At 40.0% G+C, this 20565-nt stretch overlaps 1 protein-coding gene across 1 annotated transcript in view; it reads left to right on the top strand.

Annotated features, from left to right (window-relative positions):
• Positions 1-14282: 14282 nt before the first annotated feature.
• Positions 14283-20565, top strand: part of AGMO (alkylglycerol monooxygenase) — a 192023-nt gene continuing 185740 nt past the window's right edge. Inside the window, exon 1 of the mRNA XM_055709039.1 lies at positions 14283-14458. Coding sequence (XP_055565014.1) covers positions 14330-14458 — 129 coding nt within the window. The 5' untranslated portion in view covers positions 14283-14329. The remainder of the gene's footprint in view (positions 14459-20565) is intronic.

Below are 20565 nucleotides of genomic sequence, written 5' to 3'. Positions count from 1 at the left end.
CTCAAGAGAGAGAAAATTTGGCCATAAGGACTTTTCTGCTAACATTTGGATTATACTTGTAAATTTTTTAAATTTAGCATTAAATGAAACCCTATAAAATGTTATTTTACATTAGTGACCAACACGTTTCAGATTCACTCATCCTTTAAGTAAGCAGCACAATTGTTTTCTGTAGGAACTTTCTTGTCTTATAACCACATGATAATATCATGGGGTTTGTGTTATAAAAGTGCACTCCAAGACCATATGAAGCAATGAACATGGTAAATACCTATAAAAGTGGTTTAGGATTTAGAGACAGATTCTCATCCTTAGTGTCACCATGAACATATAGACACTGTATATGTTACTTATGTTTGCTTATGGACTGCAGGGTTTTTAGAAATATGCCTATTCTGAGTGCTTACCACATTATTTGCCAAGAAAGTCACATGCACAGCTGAGAAAATACTGAAATGGGCATTTTCCCAAATTAAAAGTTTATCTTGAAAAGTGCCCTTAGAAAAATTTTATGCAATCACCACAGAAATGCATTTAAGAGAGTAAAAACTACCAGGGGAGAAAAAAAGTCCTAGTTTGGAATTACAACACATTGTAAATAATTTTCTATATGTATTTCTGTAATTCCTACATATATACCTATTCACTGGAACTGTGGAAATAAAATACACAATTTTTGAGTTCATAAGCAATACTGAGTACAACACAGCTGTTACTTTTCTAATTTTAGCATATTTGCATGAGACATATGATTCTGATGACAATATTATGAAGAATTTTCAGAACTTCTTTTATATAAAATATTTTTTGCAAGAAAGAAGTAAAGATTCTTCTAAGGAAGCAAAGGACCTCATCTAAAGCCTGTAGATGGCAATGGAAAGATTACGATTGATTTCACAGGGATTTGGATTTAGCCCAAAGTACACACAAAAGTTCATACAAATCAGTGAACAGTCCGGGATTAAGACATTAACCAGTAATTTCCAAAGTGACTGTTGACTTTGTGTGTCCGTTATGACACACAGTATCCTGATTTCAACAAAGTTTTGAGTACACAGTGAAAATTAGGACCACTTTATGGAAATGTGAGTTGAGGACTCCATATTACCAGTCAGTTAAGAAAATTTTGTTCTTGGTTCTAAGAGTCTTATAATACAGGATTTATATAGCTGGCAAATCATCACATTATGTTATTAAATTGTAGGTTTCATAACCAATATAAAAGAAAGTTGCTATGCTGCTTTCCTTCTCCTGTAATTTGTGGCATTAGTAGATAAGAAAAATAAAACACATTATATATAGAGGTAGGTTTGAACAGATGTTCCCGAGTGGTTGCAGGGGGGTAGGGGTGTCAAGGAAGGTAAAACTTTCCTTCCACTCAGATGTCTGTCTTGAATTTCTCACAGTTTTTGCAGACAGTTTGGCTCACTTCCAACATACATCGTTGCCTGTCTGGTATGAAAAATGCCATCTGTGGTGTATGGAAGTTCTTTCTTTAAAAAGTGGCCTGCTAATTATTCTTCAGGCAGGTGTTACTAAAGTGAAGTCAGGTGTCAAGCACGGTAAAACCTTTGAATTGCCTAAAATTGCCCTGTTCTTGTGTTCTGTTCTTTCCCAAAAGAATAGAACAGAATATTAGAGAATTGAAATGTTGGTTGATATAGGATTGAGATGACTCATGCAGCAGTATACATTGTGGTGACACTCAAAACCTGAAAGTTAAAGGATGTGGGTTGAATGAAGTGTATAAATTTTCCAAAACAAATATCCTTCTGATGCTTATGAGCTGACTTTCTTTTCCTTTACAGTTGCACTGCCATCTTGCAAAATGTTAAAAATCCTGATGCTCTCAAAGATTTCAGATAGGGTAAAAGGTGGTGGAAAGAATTTCCTTCTGTGCTTTAAAAGACTGGGAGAGTTGTTTGTTGAAAAGAGTGTGGAAGATGGCTGTATTGTGTGAGTGACACCTGCAAATTCTCACCTATATTCACCCTCCAAAACACTCGTACTATAAAGCTTTTTGAAGATTAATAGGATGGTTAATGGGCCAGAATCAACACAAGAGGCTGCAGGCAGCCATTCGCCTGACCCACGAGCCCCAGCTCCCAGGACAAGCACTGCTGCTGCTTCTCATTTATGATAGTTAGTCGGCTCCTCTGTCCCTTACATGACATCAGTCCTCCCAACAGAAGATGAAAACTCACCACGCTGAGCCAGATGTTACAACACTTCTCTCTCCCTAGCAGATGAGTGTTGTTAGGAGGTGAGGGATTATCAACATAAATGCAAGGCTTCCTATTTCCTACACCGTTTTCAGAAGACATTTTGAATTAAACAGTCCTTTTACTCTTCATAATCTTGATGTGCAGAATGAATGACATTAGTGGTTTTAAAAAAATGAGCATGAGGAAAGCACAGGCACATTTACTCCTTTTGACAGTAAGACTGCATTGTCTGCTTTATGAGTGATGAAAGCAATCGAGCTTTCCCCCCAGCCTCATGCAGAACCCTTGACAAAATATTTACAATAGATTGATAAGACACTGAGATAAAGAGCTGTCCTATAAGTAACAGGGTATCTAGTGCTCTTACATTTTTGATCAACCCTGAGACATCTGGATGATTTTGAACTACCAGTCTTCTACTACGAAGAACAGTTTGACGTTCTTAAGGGCTTCCTCTTGTGTTTTCAATATCATGCTCAGCCTCTGACTGACTTAGCATATTGCAATAATGAGATGTACACAAAGCACTGGCATGCAGCATTATTGAGATGATTTCCTTTTTGGCTCAGCCAGATTCCTGTTAAAAGTTATACGGACTCTTAAGAGACTAACAAAAGAAGAATTAAAGATCCAGCAATGGCACGAAGATAAGCCTGATGAAGCTGGAGTTAGGATCTCGTGAAATTAAAAGCAGACTTTGTATGAATACATTTATTGAAATGTACCATTGACATTTCATTACACAACAAAGCCACAAAACCCTAAACTCCTTTCTTGGCCGAGGTTGAATACCTATCAAAATCCTAGTATTTACTTGTTAGAGTGGGTACTTCATTAAATTTGCAGAATAGAGGCTTAGATGAACACATTTTGATTAAAGAGAAAGCGAAGCAAAACTGAAAATTGCACTGAAATAGTTCCTGTACTGTAATGCATTAATGGCTAAAATCCATCCCATACCTGCTCATGATACAGATTAAGTGAGGATGAAGCCGTAACTTCGTGATTGAGTCCAGCCTACAATGGCCCTTTGAATGACTTTGAGAATATACCACTTGACAGTTCAATACAGAGATTTATTTTAATTCTAGCAGGAGACTATACTTTAACGTATTTGCAAGATATATGCAAACACCTTCCACTGCCTCAGAACAGCAGAAAATCACAACAATATGAAAAAAAAGGCTTTTTCACTGAACAGTCCTTTTGTAGTCATTGTTGATGAGTCTGATAAAGCTCTGAGGACCAAGGCGGATACAGTTTTCTCAAAAATTTTGACAGCAGAAGATTATCTTATCATCCAGGTATTTAAACTGGCATCTAAAGAATCATGCTGAAAGGCATATGCAGCTTTATGCAAACCATAAGCACCTATAATCCCTACTTTTGCCTATCACTGCTGTGCAGCTCTCTCCGAGGGGAACCTTCACAGCTGTGTAACAATTTGGGGAATGACAACACAAGAAATGAATGTGAGTAATGACGTACCTAACCACAACTGCAGTTTGATCACTTAGCACCACTTTGATTACTGCAATTACACAAACTGGATTTTAATTAGGACACTGGGTTTCACTCCTCTGTTTTTTAATTTCTCCTATCTGGAAAAAAAACATGGATCTTTTAGAAAAAGTGAATTAGGAAAGCCAAATATAATTACAACAAATACTTTTATAAAATACAGTTTGTGATTTCAGATCAACTAAGAAATGGCAATTCCCCAGACTAGCATCAATAAAATCACGCCTTGGCATTGTATCTCTCAAATGCAAAGAAAGGATGACAATGTATGCAAAAAAATTCATCAGCTCAATTCCTACACTGATCTCCAATTCAAGTACAAGCATGTCTTAACCTGGTATAAAACATAAGATTTCATTTTACAAGTGATGCTGTGATGCTCACAAGATAATAAGGATATCTTGTTTATAAGGAATTTAAGATCTTTTTCTGTGTGTTTCTAAGTTACAAAATCAGGTGAGGACTTAGTGACCTATCCAAGATGAAATCAAATAATTCCTCTGAATTTAATTAACCTGATTAATCAAAACTTTTCATAGACTATATTTATTACTTTTATGATATATCTATGCCCACAGAGTACTCATTCTGTGAACTTTTTGGAAAATTTAATTCTTCTGTGGAAAATTTGATATTTGAAATTAGTTTTCACTCTAAATCAAGTTGCAAAGTGACCCTCTCATAACAAAACTATCAACAGAGAAAACATTTACAAAACAAAATTGAAACTTGTAGAAAATATATTTGTAAAAAAATGTTTTGAGTTAGAATGCTACTTTCATATTTCATTTTTTGTTTATATTAGGAAATTGAAAATTTTTGGGTTGTCTTCACACTATTGCAGGGGCTTAGGCATCCTGCACAAGTGTGATTCAGAAAAAAAATAATTAGATTAAATACTTATGTGAGCAATGGAACAATTCAGAGAATTTCAGTTGTCCAAAACAGCCAAGAAAAATAACATAGAACTTATTCTCCTTCTCATTTGGGCAAATAAAAAGAAAACCCTTAGCTTCTGAAAAGCCAGTTGGCATAAGGTCTAAGACATTTTTAGTATGATAATGTCAGTAAGACAAGATGTCTGTGGAGGAAGTTTATGTAGGAATGTGCTTCACTGGAACAGAATGACTGGATGTGACAGATATCAACATTTTTCACACTATTTGCTTACCTAGTGGTACAGAATTACAGACTAAATGTCTCATTGCAGATACTAATGTCAGCTACAGAACTGTATGCTAAAGCAAATACAGATATGTATGCGATCATTATATCTAGTGTCCAGCAGAGAAAAAAAATCCCACAGAAAAAAAAGGTAAAGAAACCACTAAGAAGCCTTTTCATTAACAGGTTTTTTTGCTTGCTACGTTACAGTAAAAGGCAGGGTTTGCACAGGCTGAAACGTAAAAAAGCTGAAAAATACTATAAAGGCAAACAAATATTGAGAGCTAAACTGGAGATACAGATCAGCGTTTCAGATTCCTTTAGCTCTGTGACAACACCTGGGCTCCAAAGGTATGCTGATATTCAGTGGCACTTCTCAAAGAGAGTGTGAAGCTAGTATTAACTTTATTCTCTGAATTCTGAAGAGTTGGTATAAGAAAGTCTGTGTTTATTTTTGGTTTCCCCACTTCCAATCCCATCCCTTCCTCTTGTTGCATTTCAAATCCAAAGATACACCTTTTCATGGCCCAAAAGTAAGGACTAATGATGTTACAGAAATGGCTCAAATGTGTCAACAGCAGTTTTATTAACTGAGAACCATGATCTAAAATCTTCACCAATTTACAAGTAACTGTAGAGAGTTGTGAGGTCAATGTAATGTTTTGGTTTTTTTAAAAAAAACAACCTGAAAAATGCAAAAGAATGTATTTTATAAATTGTGTTGCTTTATTCAGATTGACTATTCAGATTGTGCTAGAATTCGTAATCTTTTAAGAATGAATATGCATTCCCCAGGTAGCTCATCAGTCTCTTAAAAGCTAGAGATGATTCATGTCAAAATTACGGAGTTGATTCATTGAAAACCTACTCTAAGTAGACAGAACTGACCTTGATAGTTGCATCTGGACTCTGGCAAATCTTTTTCTAATTTTCCACTATTTTGTCTCCCAGTATCTTGAAAAATTGCCACAAAAAACCCACAAGCCCCTAAGCATCCCCCAAAACGCTACACATACAAATCTTCCTGTTCTGATTGGTCTTTGGCTCAGACATTAAACCAGTAAGTGTTTCAGAACAGGTAAACAGCACAGCAAAGAAAACCTTATGGACATCTTGTTCACAGCTGCTATATAAGTTACTCTGTAACACTGGAAGGATTCCCCACAACTAAATATCAGGGAATACATTCCACACTTATGACATACAAATTTGAAGCCTATTTAATTCCCTGAATATAAAAAGAGATTAGAAACATTCATGAATATATGGAGAACTAAATTTTGGAACTAGAATGAAGGAGGGAAAAAATAGGCATTTCGTAAGTGAATTCTGTAGTAGTCTTTTTTTCCTCAAAGTAATGTGTATGTATAAATGAAATTTAATTTACTTTTCATTTATATTCATCATATAAAAAAAGAGGACAAAAAAGGCAAAAAAAGCTTTTGTTATTGTAAAATGTGACATACAGACTGCTTGTAATTTGATTGATCATTTATTGATAATTTCAATCATTTATTTTATCAAATAACTTTTAGAGTTATTCTTGCTTTACATACTACATTAAAAGGTATGGGGCATGCAATGAACTTCAAGCTTGCAAAATGCAAAGCATTCAAAGATTGAAAACATTTATCCCTAAGTTTAACAGACAGTTCCAGTGCTTATGCATTATGGCAGTCTTTAATTGTAGTGGGACCTCTAACTAGGATTCTGCTCCAGATTTCAAATATTCCAGAAACTTCAGGGTTTCTATAACTTTTCACTTGCTTGCTTTCCTTCAAGTTTTTTTCATAACATTTTTTCCCACTAACAATTTGCAGATTTTGTTGTGTTTATTAATTAGTTTTTGCTCTGGTTTTAATTTTTCTTCGGTACAAATTTCAGCTTTTAGTTGTTTCTGAAATCTTCCAGGGCCTTCTGGAGCTGACAGCTTCAGTTAGTTATCTTCTGAAAGGGAGGCTGCTGCCTGAAACTTCTTTCTTTGATTGCTGATTAAGAAAGAACCTATTCAAGTCAGTAGGACTTCAGCTAGTAAAGACAGCTGGGGGGTGAAGAGCATGCTGGAATGTCTCTAGGTAGGATGGGATTGCACAGTATTGAGGTTTGCACAATGTTGAGGTTTGGTCCTCAACACATGACAGATAAATTACCTGGGACGCATCAAAAGTACTGGAGCAAGGAGGGGTGCCCTGATGCAGGTTTATGCTATGGGGAGCATTTGGTGTTTCTACCTGGAGTGGTTTCAGAGTGGGAGGTGTGCTTTGGCAGAGGTAGTTAGGCACTAAGGGAGCAGCAGTAGGAAGTGTTGCTTCAAGGATGACGAGCAGGTGATGGACAGGGTTTTCACAGGGCCCCTGGAGGAACATGAGCATCAGCTGCAGGATGTAATAAAGGAAGGGGAGTGAGAGGTAGAGGTGGTTTTCTGGGTAGAGGTGGTTTGCAGCTTCTGACTTGGCAGCAGGAGAAAGGTTCCTTCTTTGCTCTCAGACCTGAATTTGCAGCATTGGCACAGTGACTCCAAGGAAAGGGAGCAAACTCTGCTAAGAGGGAGCACAGGGGCAGCTGGACCAGAGGTGAGTACTGGTTCTGGAGTGGCAGAGCACAGTGGCTGTAGACCCTCTTTGCGGTGGTGGGGTGGGTGTGTTCATCTAACAGGCTTACTGGCACAGGAGGCTTGTTGCCTGCCAGAGGGCCAGGTAACTTATCTGTTAGGAAAAAAAGGGGATTTCCACCTTTCAGAAAGTGTTCTATCACCTTTGGTAGCTAAGCATTTTATTTTTATTTTGTTCAAATGCATTAATTGCACTTGGCATTTATAACATGCTGTACTTTATTTAAGGTAATAATCCACAGAAAATAGTATCTCCCTAGGACTAGGGATTTGCAGGCTAGGAAGGAACAGAAACCAGGTGATTATCCTAGGAAATAAAATAATCCTTGTTCCTCATGATAAAGAAAAATAGTTGATTTAAGGCCAGATGATGCTTGAAGATATCAAGATTTAAAATATTACCAAGTGATTTTTATCAAGTGCATCTGTGGCTGGTACTAAAATACATCTTTAAAAATGTTCAGTGTCAATTTATGAAAACTATTTATTTTCCTGTTGAAGTTCAGATACATGTGCGTAATCTTTATAATTCTCTATGACTGTTCTTTACAATAAAAACCCCCCGGCGTTTTGGTTAGTCTTGCTTGAAAGGTGGTACTTCCTATGCTTCCACTCAGTAATTACCCAAACTATTCCTGCTGCGCACATGCAATAAAGCGGTAGCATGTGCTATATAGCTCGCGTCATGGGATGTTTCATAATTTTGGATCTACTTGGTGTTGATACTCATATGCTCCTAATTCAAAAACATGAAAGACTATTTTGGTGATAACAAGTAGTTATTAATCACTGGTCAGGCAGTACAAAGACCTATTAAGTAGGTTATAATGTGTCTGCTCAAGTGATCTTGATGTATAAGAGAGCTATCCTGTATCCAAGGCTGTAAGCCATATAACTCTGACATACCATATAGGTTACAGCATACAGCAACCTGAACCCTGGCGTTCCAAATAAACTAAAGATTTTCAGAAATAAAAGTGCAAGAAATTGCACTGCAGAGCATGCCAAGTAAAACTTGGAAACAATCACAACAGGTGGGCAGGCTGTTCTTCTAAAATTACTTGATAGGCCTGCCTTGAAGATAGAATTTATTTTTCCAGGAACTCCCATCCCCTCTCCCACCAAAAAAACAAAACACATTTTTCCTCGGTAGGAACAAAAGGTTAAAGTATTTCAAGAACAGAAAATGCTGAAAAAATAACAGAAAAATACCCTTAAAATTTTTTTGCCTTATTCTTCAGCCTGCCTGAGCACCCTGATGACTGCCTCCTGACTCATTAGGCAGCTGTGGCATGAGCAAGTCAGCTGGTGTGGGGCTGCTCATGGCTTAAAAGCAGCTGCTTGGAGCTGTTTCAGCTTGTGCAGAGATAAGCGGCCCAAGAAGCCAACTTCAGAGAGTGCCAATAACTGACCCAATTAAGAGTTCACCTCTTGAGTGGACTGGTAGCTGAACACCCAGTAGATGGGACAGCTGAACAGCCCAGCCAAAGAGGCATGTAGGCAGAGGCTGAACAATCATTTAGTCAGGCCACATGCCTGTTTATTGACAAATCTTTCCACAGAGCTTAGGGATGAGATTCAGAGGTAAGTTTAATGTTCTGAAATTCCCAAGCTTTCCTCAGCAGGGTAGAGTCTGGACCACCATGTTGTCCTGATCATCTTTTCTGTTGTGAATGTCTATCTCTACTTCAGTCCAGAACAACTCAAGCCAGTTTTAGCATTTTGTTTTGTTGGGCTATTTTTTTCTGCTGATGGAGCATGTTAAAATGGCTCAGCACAGTGTCTAATGACCACCAGGGTTGCACAAGGAAAGTGCCAAAAGTGCACAGCAGCTGGAAGTGGGGGAGGGCTGAAACCACTGCTTAGGCTCTCTTGGGATCTTCTTGCCATTACAGCTTTGTTTGAGAAGGATAAAATGCAAACATGTTAGAGAGCTTTCTGCTTGTGATTGGCCCCCCAAATCAGTCAGAGCTTCATGATGAATTTTCCCGCACATCTTCATTGCGGTCAGCATAGCAACTAAACCAAAAGGGTTTTCTATCTCTAACATTGTTTTATTAGAACAGAAAAGAAACCAAAGTAGTTTCTGAAATAGAGAACTGAGTTTTTGCTGTTTGAGGACTAGTAAAAATACAGAGCATGAATGCCAATTCCCCTGCTGCTCACTGTGTCCTAACAGGGTGAGCCGTTAGATTCAGACCTTGTATGTCTCAGCTGGCTTTCTGGATTGCAGCAACCTGTGCAGAGCTCCTCTGGTCTCCACAAGAACCTCATTCCTGCAGCTCTGAGATGCTGTTGTCCTCTTCCTGGTCAGGCCTTTGCCTCCTAATCTCTTTCTACATCTTTCATCTGTTACACCTCTTGAACTATCCCCTCTTGGCTTCCTTGCAGTCTGATGGTCCCTTGTAGGTCCCAAGGAGAGCACCACCTTCATCTCCTTCCAGAAGATGCCATATGACTGCATCCATGTGTGGCTGCTAGAACATGGAGTACCAGGGAGCTTTCATGCCCAGAGAAAACCCATCCATAAAACACAGTATATAACATATATAGTCATGTGAATAGGCAAATAGAAGAATCCATCCTGCTAGAGACTGGCCTTCAAAAAAAAAAAAAGTGTAACTTTGAAAAGGGCCGTTACTGAAGTGCTGGTGTAAAGGAAGCGCCAACTGTTTGGATGCAGATACGTGCTTATGCAGGATAAGCTGCTGAAGCCATGTTTTTGGCAAATGCACAGGAGGTGGTGACTTCATCAGCTGTTCAGTTGATCTAATAACTTGCTGCTGTTGAAATAAAGTCATCCTGTTTCCACCTCATTCTCCTCTCTGGTTTGTAGCTGTGTGGTCCTGCCCTCTTTCTCCTGGGCTTTCATGCCAACTCCTGCACTTTCTAGACCCGCTCATGAGCCACTTGGCTCACTAGAGCAGTAGAAAAATGTAAACCTATTTCTTTTCTGGCTTAATTTCTTGCTATGTGAGTTTGAGGTCTGTCAGCTCACAGAGGAATCCTGTCAGTCTCTGCAAGGGCAAGGTAAATGGTGGAGGAAGCCTGTTAGCAGTAACGAAGGAGAGAGCGGTGCTGCCCACCCGTTTTCCAGCAGGAAGTCACCATCTCAGTCAGCTAAGTAGGGGACCAGAGTCTAAGGTGCTAGTGATCCCCGTGGTCAGTACACTAGGGGGGAGAGAGAAGACAAGATATTTTTTTGCAGAAAACTTTAATTTTTTCATTCTTAAGAGAAAGGAGAAAGGTATCAGACATACCAGTGTTTAAAACCAAAAACCCCCAAAATACACACACACTCCCTCTATAGAAGCAAGAATAGATAATAATAAACAAACATAAAGGATAAAGTTTGAAGACTAGTATGTAAGCTTATCAGCAAGTTTCCCCAACAGACTGCAGGGAGGGTATATTATTTTCTCTGGACATCTTGGCAACCCTTGAATAAATTGATTTTGCTTATAAGTTGCACTGAAGAAGGATCATATATGAGCACTGTTGTATGGTGAGCAGTCCTGCATAGAAGAAATGAAAAAGTAGCAGTAAGTGGCTAAGTGCATGGCATGGCATTGACTAATATGCAGAATATCCCTGTCTTCAGGTTTCTGGAGCCAGTAATATGCTATTAATAAGAGTTCTGTATTAATACATATAGCTTATATAAAAAGAACAAATAAACACTTTGGTAACTTTTTAAAGATACTGTATGATGTAGGGTTCATAAAGGGCAATGACAACATTAAAAATATTTCATAATACCAGTTTTATAATAACACTGATGCATTGCCAAGCATGAATATAGGTGCTGAATACCTACAGCAGTGATACAAAAAGAAATCTGACATCTGCTCATCACAATGTACTCATTTAAAGTGTTTCTGTATTCAGTGATACTATTACGTAAGAAGAGCACACTAAGCCCAGCTCTGTTCTGGATGTGATTTAGTTTGCTGTGAATGATTGCCAAGGCAGACTATATCGCCCATCCCAAATTCAACCTGCCCTAATTCCCTTTATGACTTTATTATTTAGTGCTGGTTTAGTGCTCTGAGAGACCCAAACAGGAAGCGTCTGGGCGTTCTCTGTTCATGAAGTGGGTGGAATGGAGTTCTTTAGAGAAAACAAAGTATGATCCACCTACGGATCGTGTTAGGCCAGCTCCCCAGTTTCCTCTAAGTAAAACAGAGGGTTTTGTTGCCTTAGTTACTGGAATGATCTACTAGTCAACAGCAGAATCCCAGTCTCCAGACAGAACATCCTTCTGCATTTTTGATGGCGGCATAGGATGGGAAATACCTACTTTTCTATTTTTCAGTTGTAAAAAAGAAAAAAAAATAGTTTATTTAACTCTTTGCAGAAAATAAAATAATTACAATAATAAAAGCTTGAAAAAAGAACTCTGCAAGGTCACTGAACGGAGGGAGTGTTGTCTGTTAGAGGGTTAGAGCTTCCACTAAAGCAACTTTGCTGGATGCTTTTTTTCGCTGTTCCTTTCTTAACAAAGAAAAGAGCAAGTACTGTAAACATGAAAAGTTTCAAGGCTTAAATAGAAAACAGCAGCTACATTTGTAGAGTCAGATTACTGAAGCTTGTCCAAAATTGATAGATCTTGCAGACAGGATTTAAAATTGTTCCCTTCCTCACCAGAGGCGTAGCTATTGTAGTGCTATCATCTATTTTTCCTTGGACACAGAAGCTGGAAAACATAACCTATCTGTTTCCCCTGTGAGGCATAATCAAGCCCAAATTCTTTCCTTCAGTTTTGCAAACAAGAGTTTCAGTATAGTGATACTTGGGTGATAATTTCCACTGAAATGGGTGTCCAAAATAATAATTTTAAAGAAAGTATAGAGTCCCAGAAAACAGATGGATTCTCTTCTTTCCCAGAGTGGTGTGATAGGAGGTATTGGTTCCATGGCACCTGAAATGTATCTCACCTGGTGTGGTCATGGGCTCCCTTGCCCCACTAATGGTTCTCACACCAGAGTGGTCCCCAGACAGTGTTCACTGCTAACAACACTTTATTTTTGTGGGATGAAGTGTTAGCCATTTAAGCTCTGCGAGCTGATAGTGGAGCAAGACGAACACCAGCAGCAGAGCAACGAAGAGCTCAGTGCGGCCTGCTGGGATGGTGTCTGCGGTTAGGGTGAGGTCAAGGAGCTTGAATGTGAGAGTAACGCCACAGAAATACTTAGGCTAACATACATGAAAAAGCAAACGTTTTCTACCATGTGTCATTGCCTGCAGTGAAGGATCTGGTCAGAACAGTGTTGATTTGTGTGATTTAGAGAAAATTTGGAATTTACATGAATTCAGATTTTAGAAATTAATAAATGTCTGTAAGAACCTGTGACTACCATGAATAAACACTAAAATTGACAACACTAGGGTATAATTTTAAAGCATTTTAATAGGTTTATTAGTTTTTACTTGTATCATAGTACTAGTATAAACTATAATAATAAGAGTACTCAAATCTTTCACCATTTTAAAATATTTGTTCTTTGTTCAGATTAAAGTAAAATATTTTATTGGTCCTTCCAGTAATTTTCTGACATTCATCCACTACAACTTTGTTAAATTATTCAAACTGCAGAATATTGTTTAAACCTGCTGCCCCGCTGTTGTTTAAAAGGCAACATATTTAATAAAAACATCACAAATGTGCCCTATTTCAGTTATTTTAATGCTGATTTGTACATGTTTCTTTTTCTAAACAGAAACTTTCAGCTATGAAATTACCTGTCATAGTTCCCTTCTAAAAGTCAGGGTTGATTCACAGTAGAAAGTTTTTCTTGATTTATTGACTGACAGGATTTAAATTGTGGTAAAATACTTTACAGCAGGATTTTACCACCCATTTCTTCTGCAAAGACCATAAGTGGGCCTGAACATTTGAGATGAAGGGGCTGTGGGACATTCTGTTATTTTATTTCTGGCTAATCTATTTTATCACAAAGCTTATTATTTATAGTAACGCCGAACATAGAGAGTATGATTGTCAAACATTTGATAGGGAAATGCATGCTCCTGAGCTTCACATTGGAGGCCTGAATGTGCAAAGCTTGTCTTTATTCCCATTTCTAAAAGCTGTTTTCTACAAGGACCTAGCATAATATATTTGCACTGTTTCTTTGTATTTTCTTAGTTTACATTCCTTTGTAAATGAAAATGTAATAGATAGCTTCTAGTCATGTTGACTGGAGCTGTGCTAAGCCCTTCTGGAAGTTTACAAAATAAAAACTCTTAATGGGAAGAGTGCTAGTCTGACCCATACAGCTGAACTATAAGGCCAACACAAGCACACCTTGGCTTGGCTCACAAAACCCTTAACGTTTTAATTTTATAAAATTCTGCTTTTTATGCTGAAGTCAAAACTTGACCAAAATGTTGTGTGTGTGGAAACCCATCTAAAAATGAAAAAGGCTAGCCTGAGCTCTGCTGCTCGGAGGTTTTTGTGGGTGAGAAGGGATCGGGGACACGCAGTGGGCAGGTGTGTGAGCGCTTTCTCTTGACTCCAGAAGTGGCCTGCGTGTGATGTCATGTACAAAGACCCCCAAACACCTCCAGAGCAGCACGATCCATAGAGAAGCCAGAAATTCCAGGCTCTCCCCAAAGCACCCAGCTTTCAAGCCCCCCCAGCGCCATGGGGTAAGGAAGCACGGCCGGCCGCGCTGCGCCGCGCCTGGGGCCGGCGCGGCCGGGCGGAGCGGAGCGGTGCGCACGAGCGGAGCGGAGCGGTGTGGCCGGGCGCTCCCTCCCCCGCCCGCTGTCAGGACACCTGCGGCGGCGGCGGCGCGGCCGGGCCATGGGCAGCCAGGGGGGCGGCCCGCCGGCCACCTCGCCCGGGCAGCAGCTCCGCGCTCTCTTCTACGTGCTGTCGCCGGGCGAGAGCGCCTTCCGCACGGTGGAGGAGGTGCCCGACTACGTGGAGAAGGTGAGAGCCCCCTCCGTTCCCCCCCTCCCCAGCTCCTCCGCCCTCCCCCCACCAGCCCCGCGCGCAGCTCCCGCGTGCCATTTTTCTAAAAGCCACCGGCGGCCAGGGGGGATACGATGTCCGCGAAAGGGCACCTACATTAAGATCAAATACCTTGTCTTGCACTGACTGCTTGCATTCCTGGGCTTTCTCTCTGCAAGCTGCCTGCCTAACCGTGCGCTCTGATGTATTTTAAATGAAGGCTCAGGTGCTTCCTCCTGATACCAGGAGCGGACATGTTCAGAGAAGCACTCCACACATCTGAGGGTTGGTGCTAACGTTTTTCAGGTTGTCGGTGCTGCAGGATGCAGGGACAGCAAACTGAACTGAGCAAACCAGAAAATGTGATACTGTATTTGGCTATTATAGTTCTCAAAGTCAGCAGAAAGTCAGGTCTCTTTGCGCTATTAAGGCAAGTGCTACATGCTTGGTTAAAGAAAGAAAAATAAAAAGATCTATCTAAAATAAAAATTAAAGGTTGTTTAAGAAAAATGAGAACAAATATTTGTGTTGGGGCCATGCAATCTCCTAAAGCTCCACAGCAGGAGTACAGAGGTCAGGGGTGACGGCTCCCTTGTCAGCAGGCAGCAGCGTATCCCTCCCTCCGGCCCTGCCTGCTTCTCCGCTTCCCTGAAGGCACCTTTGCACCCTTCTGTCCTACCTATGGCACTGACCTTGGCACCCAGCTCCTGCTGAACCTGGACCAATGTGAGCTTTTCATACAGACAGCAGATAAACACTATTTTGCCCTTGTCAAAGTGGATTCAGTCCAGCATCGCTTGAGGATCTGCAGTTTTCAGGCGGGTCCTGGTAGCTCTGACTGCTTCCTCTGCCAGGTGACCCTTGGACCGCTGCGCAGCAGCTGCTGTTGGGCTGCAATGGGGGTGTCCTGGGTTGCGCAGAGCACTGCAGCATCGTCAGCAGCTTTCTGGGAACTGTAGTATGCGGCAGCTCCCTTGCTGATGGCTGTTATCAGCAAACGTTGCCCTTTGGATAAGGTAAGCAGACAGCTGCTGTGAACGCAGACTGTGCATGCACTGTCTGATCGATGGAAAGCTTTCCTCAGAGGCATTTTGCAACTGAGCTATAGCATCACGTTCGAGGAAGACTGTCTAAAGCTTGACAGTGTTTCCCAGTCAGCTGATCTCTCCCTCCAGCTTGCTCTTTGTCCATCTCAATCCCTTTACTGTTCCCACATTTTCAATGGAGTATCATTCACTTTCTTGCCAGCAGCATTCCTTAACATCCCTGGACTTTCTTCTCCAGGCGGACCTGTGCAATATTTAGCTCAGACCTTGGCCAAACCTGGAATTTCTTTTACTGGGCACACATCTGTAAAAGTTTGTGGAAGGATTCTTAATACTTCTTTGATTAAAAAAGTGCCTGCAGGCATCTGCTGTTGTAGAACACTGTTGTGATAAGTTTGTAAAGGAATATATACCTCGCAAAAAACTACACTTAAATAAAAGGTTTCCCGTTACGGTTATACTTTCCTATATAATTGCTATCTTGGGTTAGGTGTACTAGAATCCCCCTCTAGTGCGTTTGTTGCCCGAACAGATCTTTTGATGCTTGGTTAGATCAGTGTGTAAGTCTTTTAGCGGTATAACTGTCTTAAGTCTATGGCTTTGGTCTGAGCTTAGGCAGTGTTCACGCCTCTTCTTCTGGCCATGTGTTTGTAGGCAGAAGGTAACTACCTACAGTTCCTCTTCAGCAGCTTTTGCTTATTTGACCTACTAGATCAGCAGCTTCTCTTGGACTGCTTAGGGAAGAATTGCAAGAGGAGCAGATGCATTGGTTTCAGCAGGGCTAGATTTAATAGTGACCTGATGAGCCATTCAGAGGGGCTTGGAGTGGTAATCCCTTGAGTTGGTACAAATACAGAAGTGGATGCTTGAGCTCTGCCCAACATAGAACAAAAGAAAATTTCTAGTTTAGAGCTGGTAGTAAATGAAAGCCTCAGCTCAAATAATTTACTGTAAAAGATGGTAATGATGATGCGTGCGTGAAACAAACTGCTGGTTACATCAGTGTCTCCTAAACAGTTTTGGGTTTTTTTTCTGAGACACCTGATAGAAGTGGGATGTAGATCTTGGCTCTGTGATGTATCATGCCTGTCAGATGGTTGAGGGTATTTCTAGTACCTTAGATCACATGGCTACAGCTGTGGGGTTATGCACCTTCCAATGTAAGGTAGGTGGCAGAACTTCCTAATTCACTCAGATTTTCATATTTTTTTGTGATCTGCAAAGTTGACCACTTCGGTGATTTACAAAATATATGCACTTCATAGGAGTAACTCCTTTGAGCTAGTCAGCTGTGCTGTTACGTCTGGGCAGCAAATGACAGCAGTGGGTGAAACAGCTCTGATGTTGTGAAAAAAGTAAGTTGGTTAGCTTAACTTGTGTGGTGTACTTCCTGGCTGTGGTTATATTACTTCAGTTTTCAGAGGCAGGACAGCTCCTGGTCCCTGCATTGCGCTCTGTATGTTGGCAGACTGTACGTGAAGGCCCCAAGTCCTGTTTAAAATACAAGCTGATCAGCTACCAGTGACTAGTAGAAAAACTCTTTAGAAATTCCCAGGAAGAAGTCACCCCTCCAACTAATCTCCAAAATTCTGGGAAAAGGGGTACAAATCCTGGACCCTAATCATAGAATTTATTTTTATGTGAGCTTCGGTCATGTAGAATTTGAAACCCTTGAATCCCTCCCTAGAGAAGAGAAGGCGTATGTCAGTTTTCTTTCTCAAGGGCAGAACGTCCTGACTCTTATATCATACACTGATGCTTTCCCTGTCCCTTCACGAGCATCCTCTTTGCTACAGATACAAGGTTATGCTCTGCATGCTCTGCTTTTTTGATTCTTTCATAATCTACTAATGGGAAGATCGGGTGCTGCTTTTTGCTTGCTGAATATAATTTTCATGAACAACAACTTTACATTGCTCCTTGTTATCTTCTGAAATTATCACTTGTGCTCAGTAAAAACTTTCATGAGTCAGACTCGGGAAAAGCGTGCACTGTTTCTTCTGCTGAGAGCACCAAAATGAAAGCTTTCAACTTAATAACCACTGTTTTTCTTTTCTACTTACTCTATGCTTTTGAGATCCTAAAGATTATGTTCACATTTACGCTCAATTCATATTTTAGGCTTTACTTCTAAATAATGAGGCACAGAACCTATGTATTTAGTTTTACATGAAAGTTGAGTGTCTTACGTTATAAGGACTTGGGACTTTAAGAAAATAGAAACTGTTTCAAGACTTGCACTAAACCCATTAATTTATGCTGAGTTTCAACTTAGGATATTATTTTTTGAAACTGGGTGTAAGGCAGAAACTGATTTTAAAGGGTCCTTTGCATTCTGTAAGAGTTGGATACTTGTAAGGGAACCCCTCTTACTCAGTGCTCAGAGTAAGACTTCAAGTTATGGATCAGTTATTCAAGTAAACCACAAGCTAATGCAAATGTCCAGTAAGTATTTCTGGTAATGGGTGAAGAGAAAGAAACTGGAAACAGAGACAATAAAACATTTATAGACCAGAAGGTATCGAAAGGATCCATCTTCTGTGTCTGACTTGCGATGCCAACAGTGGCTATTTCTTAACTTTGTGCCATTTTGTTTGTAGGGGCAATCCTTGAAATCCTTGCAGAGCTACCTATCCTCAACAAGTTCCTTATATGTCTTCATTGTTATTTTCACTTAAACAAAAAAAGGCGAAAAAACGAAATTAATGGTTCAGCCAGTGAGACTCTTATCTGTCTTACTGTCTCCTTTTTTTCTGAATTATTTGCATTATCCTTATACTGTTTACATCTCATCCTTAAACTGTAGGCTGTTTGGGACAGGGAGTACCTTTTCCTTCTGTTTGTATGGCATCTAACACGGTAGGATCCTGCTCCTTGACAATAGCTGTTAGGTGTTATGGTCACATAAATAATAACATGCTAGTCTTGACATAGTTGATCCCTCTGATCTGCTTTGGGCAAAGCTTAATGTGGGTGTGTGGGAGAAAGGTAGTAATGTCTTAGATACGAAGAGGTATGCCATAAATCTTTCCTTATGCAAGCTGCTTGATGGGCAGGAGGTTAAGGCTGAATGTTTCTCTGTCCTCCTTGCTATGGCACTCCCTATTTTTGAGTCTAAAAATGCTGTCAAATGCTTGGCAGTCTCACAGCTTCACAGAGGGAAGAAAATATTTAATGAAGTCAATGGGAAAGAAGTTATATTAGTGTGTATTAGTACAAAGTCAAGTATGTTAACTGTTTGGGAGGTTGCTAGGTAAAGTGAATTGCCACATAAGAATACAGGCATTGTGTATTTCCTATTCACTATTTTCGTTTCTTGAATAAAGCGGCCCACTTTTTTCTGTCCTGAGCCCATTCAATTTACAGTGCAGCTTCTGCTGTTCCGTAACTTCAAACTGTCTGTAGTCTGTGCTAGACCTGGCTCCTAATATTGTGGTCAAGTGTTTCTTGCCTTAGTTGTTCTTTATAATAACTGCTGGAATGTACAGCTGTGGTCATCAACCTTTGTTTGATAAGTTAACAATCAGTTCTTTAACTATATCAATTAAGAAAACTACATTAAAACTCTTGGTTTATTATTTATTGTATTTAGAGCAAAACAAGGAGTATTTATATTTTCCTGGAATGCTTTAAAATGATTTCAAATAGAAGGTTGTACGGTTTGGTTTGTATTTATTTATTATTGATTTAAAATATCCAAAGATTTACCATGTTGGTTTTCTTGGGTGCTGTTTAGGCTTTATCTGTAGATCTTCCTTGGTTTCAATTTTTTTTGTGATATCAGTTAGTGCATATCCCAACCAGGCTTTGAGAGCAAGCTAGGCATCTAAATTAAAAAGTGCCATGTTGATACTAATCTCTGTTCATCTGTTATTGTAACCTAACCCTGAGCTGCTGAAGTTTATGAACTTTAACATTGCCTAGATGCTATAAATCTCTTTCTGCTTGCATGGTTTGAATCACGTAGTTCTTCTTCGACTGGGCAATCTGGTCTGTATCCATCTTTGTCTCTTTAGTGTCCCAGCCTGGTAGGAATTCCCAGATCATATCTCGCTTGGCCACAAAAATGAGCACCCTCCAAAACGCAATGGCATTTGCAGAGACAACATGCTCCTTCCATCAAAATGTTGTATAGGTGTGAGCAGCCTCCCTTCTACAGCAGTGCAGTCCGGAGGGTTTCAGTCTGTGAATCTGTGTTTGCAGGTTATTTGGAGGGGGCAGCTGAAGATTACTATGGTGCAGAAAGTCTCACTGGTCTTGCGTGCAAAGCATGGTGGGAATTTTATGCCTTAATACTACTGAAGTGTTGTCTGAATGTCTCCAAGGTCACTTAAAAGTTTTCTACAGAGGGAGGGAGGCAGGCAGGCAGTTGAAGGAACATTCATGTGCACAGAGTTCTGATGCAAGTAAAGCTGCTCCTTCCTGTGTACCATGCCACAGGCTGCCTAGATTTTGGTGGCAGTGACTGATATGCTGCTGCTGCCTTGTCATTCCTTCCATTAACTCCAGTGTCAGTAAAGAAAGAGTATATGCTCTACCAGTTACTGTTATTGAATCTTTTTTTCTTGCCTATGCCGATGAAAATTTGAGGGCAGCTATAACAATCTTTGTCCGCTGATGAAAAATGGTGTTGTGCCTATAATGTTACCAGCTACAACTAGGCACAGCCGTACCTTCCTGTACTGGGTTCCGCTGTTGTGCATTTTCAACTTGCCAGTTGATTTGGGACACAAGACAATGTGAACTGAAACCTAGACTAAAGCAGTGTTGTGAGATGTTTCAGTGTCGTTCATCATTGTATTTCTCTTCAGAAAGGCAGAAAATTATTTTCCAGTTAGTACAACCCAAAATAAAAAAGAGAGCACTGTGTGATTCCTGATCGGTCTGGGCAGAGAATATATTGTATGGCCCAGATCAAAATGGACTGCGTAGTTACTGGGTTCTCTGACGAAAACGCATACAGAAGAGCTGTTGCTATCTTCAGCAAAAAGCACGGCAACATAAAAGAAACTCGTTTTGCCTTTCAGATAATATTATTGG

Source organism: Falco cherrug, chromosome 4, assembly GCF_023634085.1.
Source record: "Falco cherrug isolate bFalChe1 chromosome 4, bFalChe1.pri, whole genome shotgun sequence".
Classification (NCBI taxonomy): domain Eukaryota; kingdom Metazoa; phylum Chordata; class Aves; order Falconiformes; family Falconidae; genus Falco; species Falco cherrug.
The sequence above is the reverse complement of the archived record's forward strand: the minus strand, read 5'-3'. Positions and strand labels throughout refer to the sequence as shown.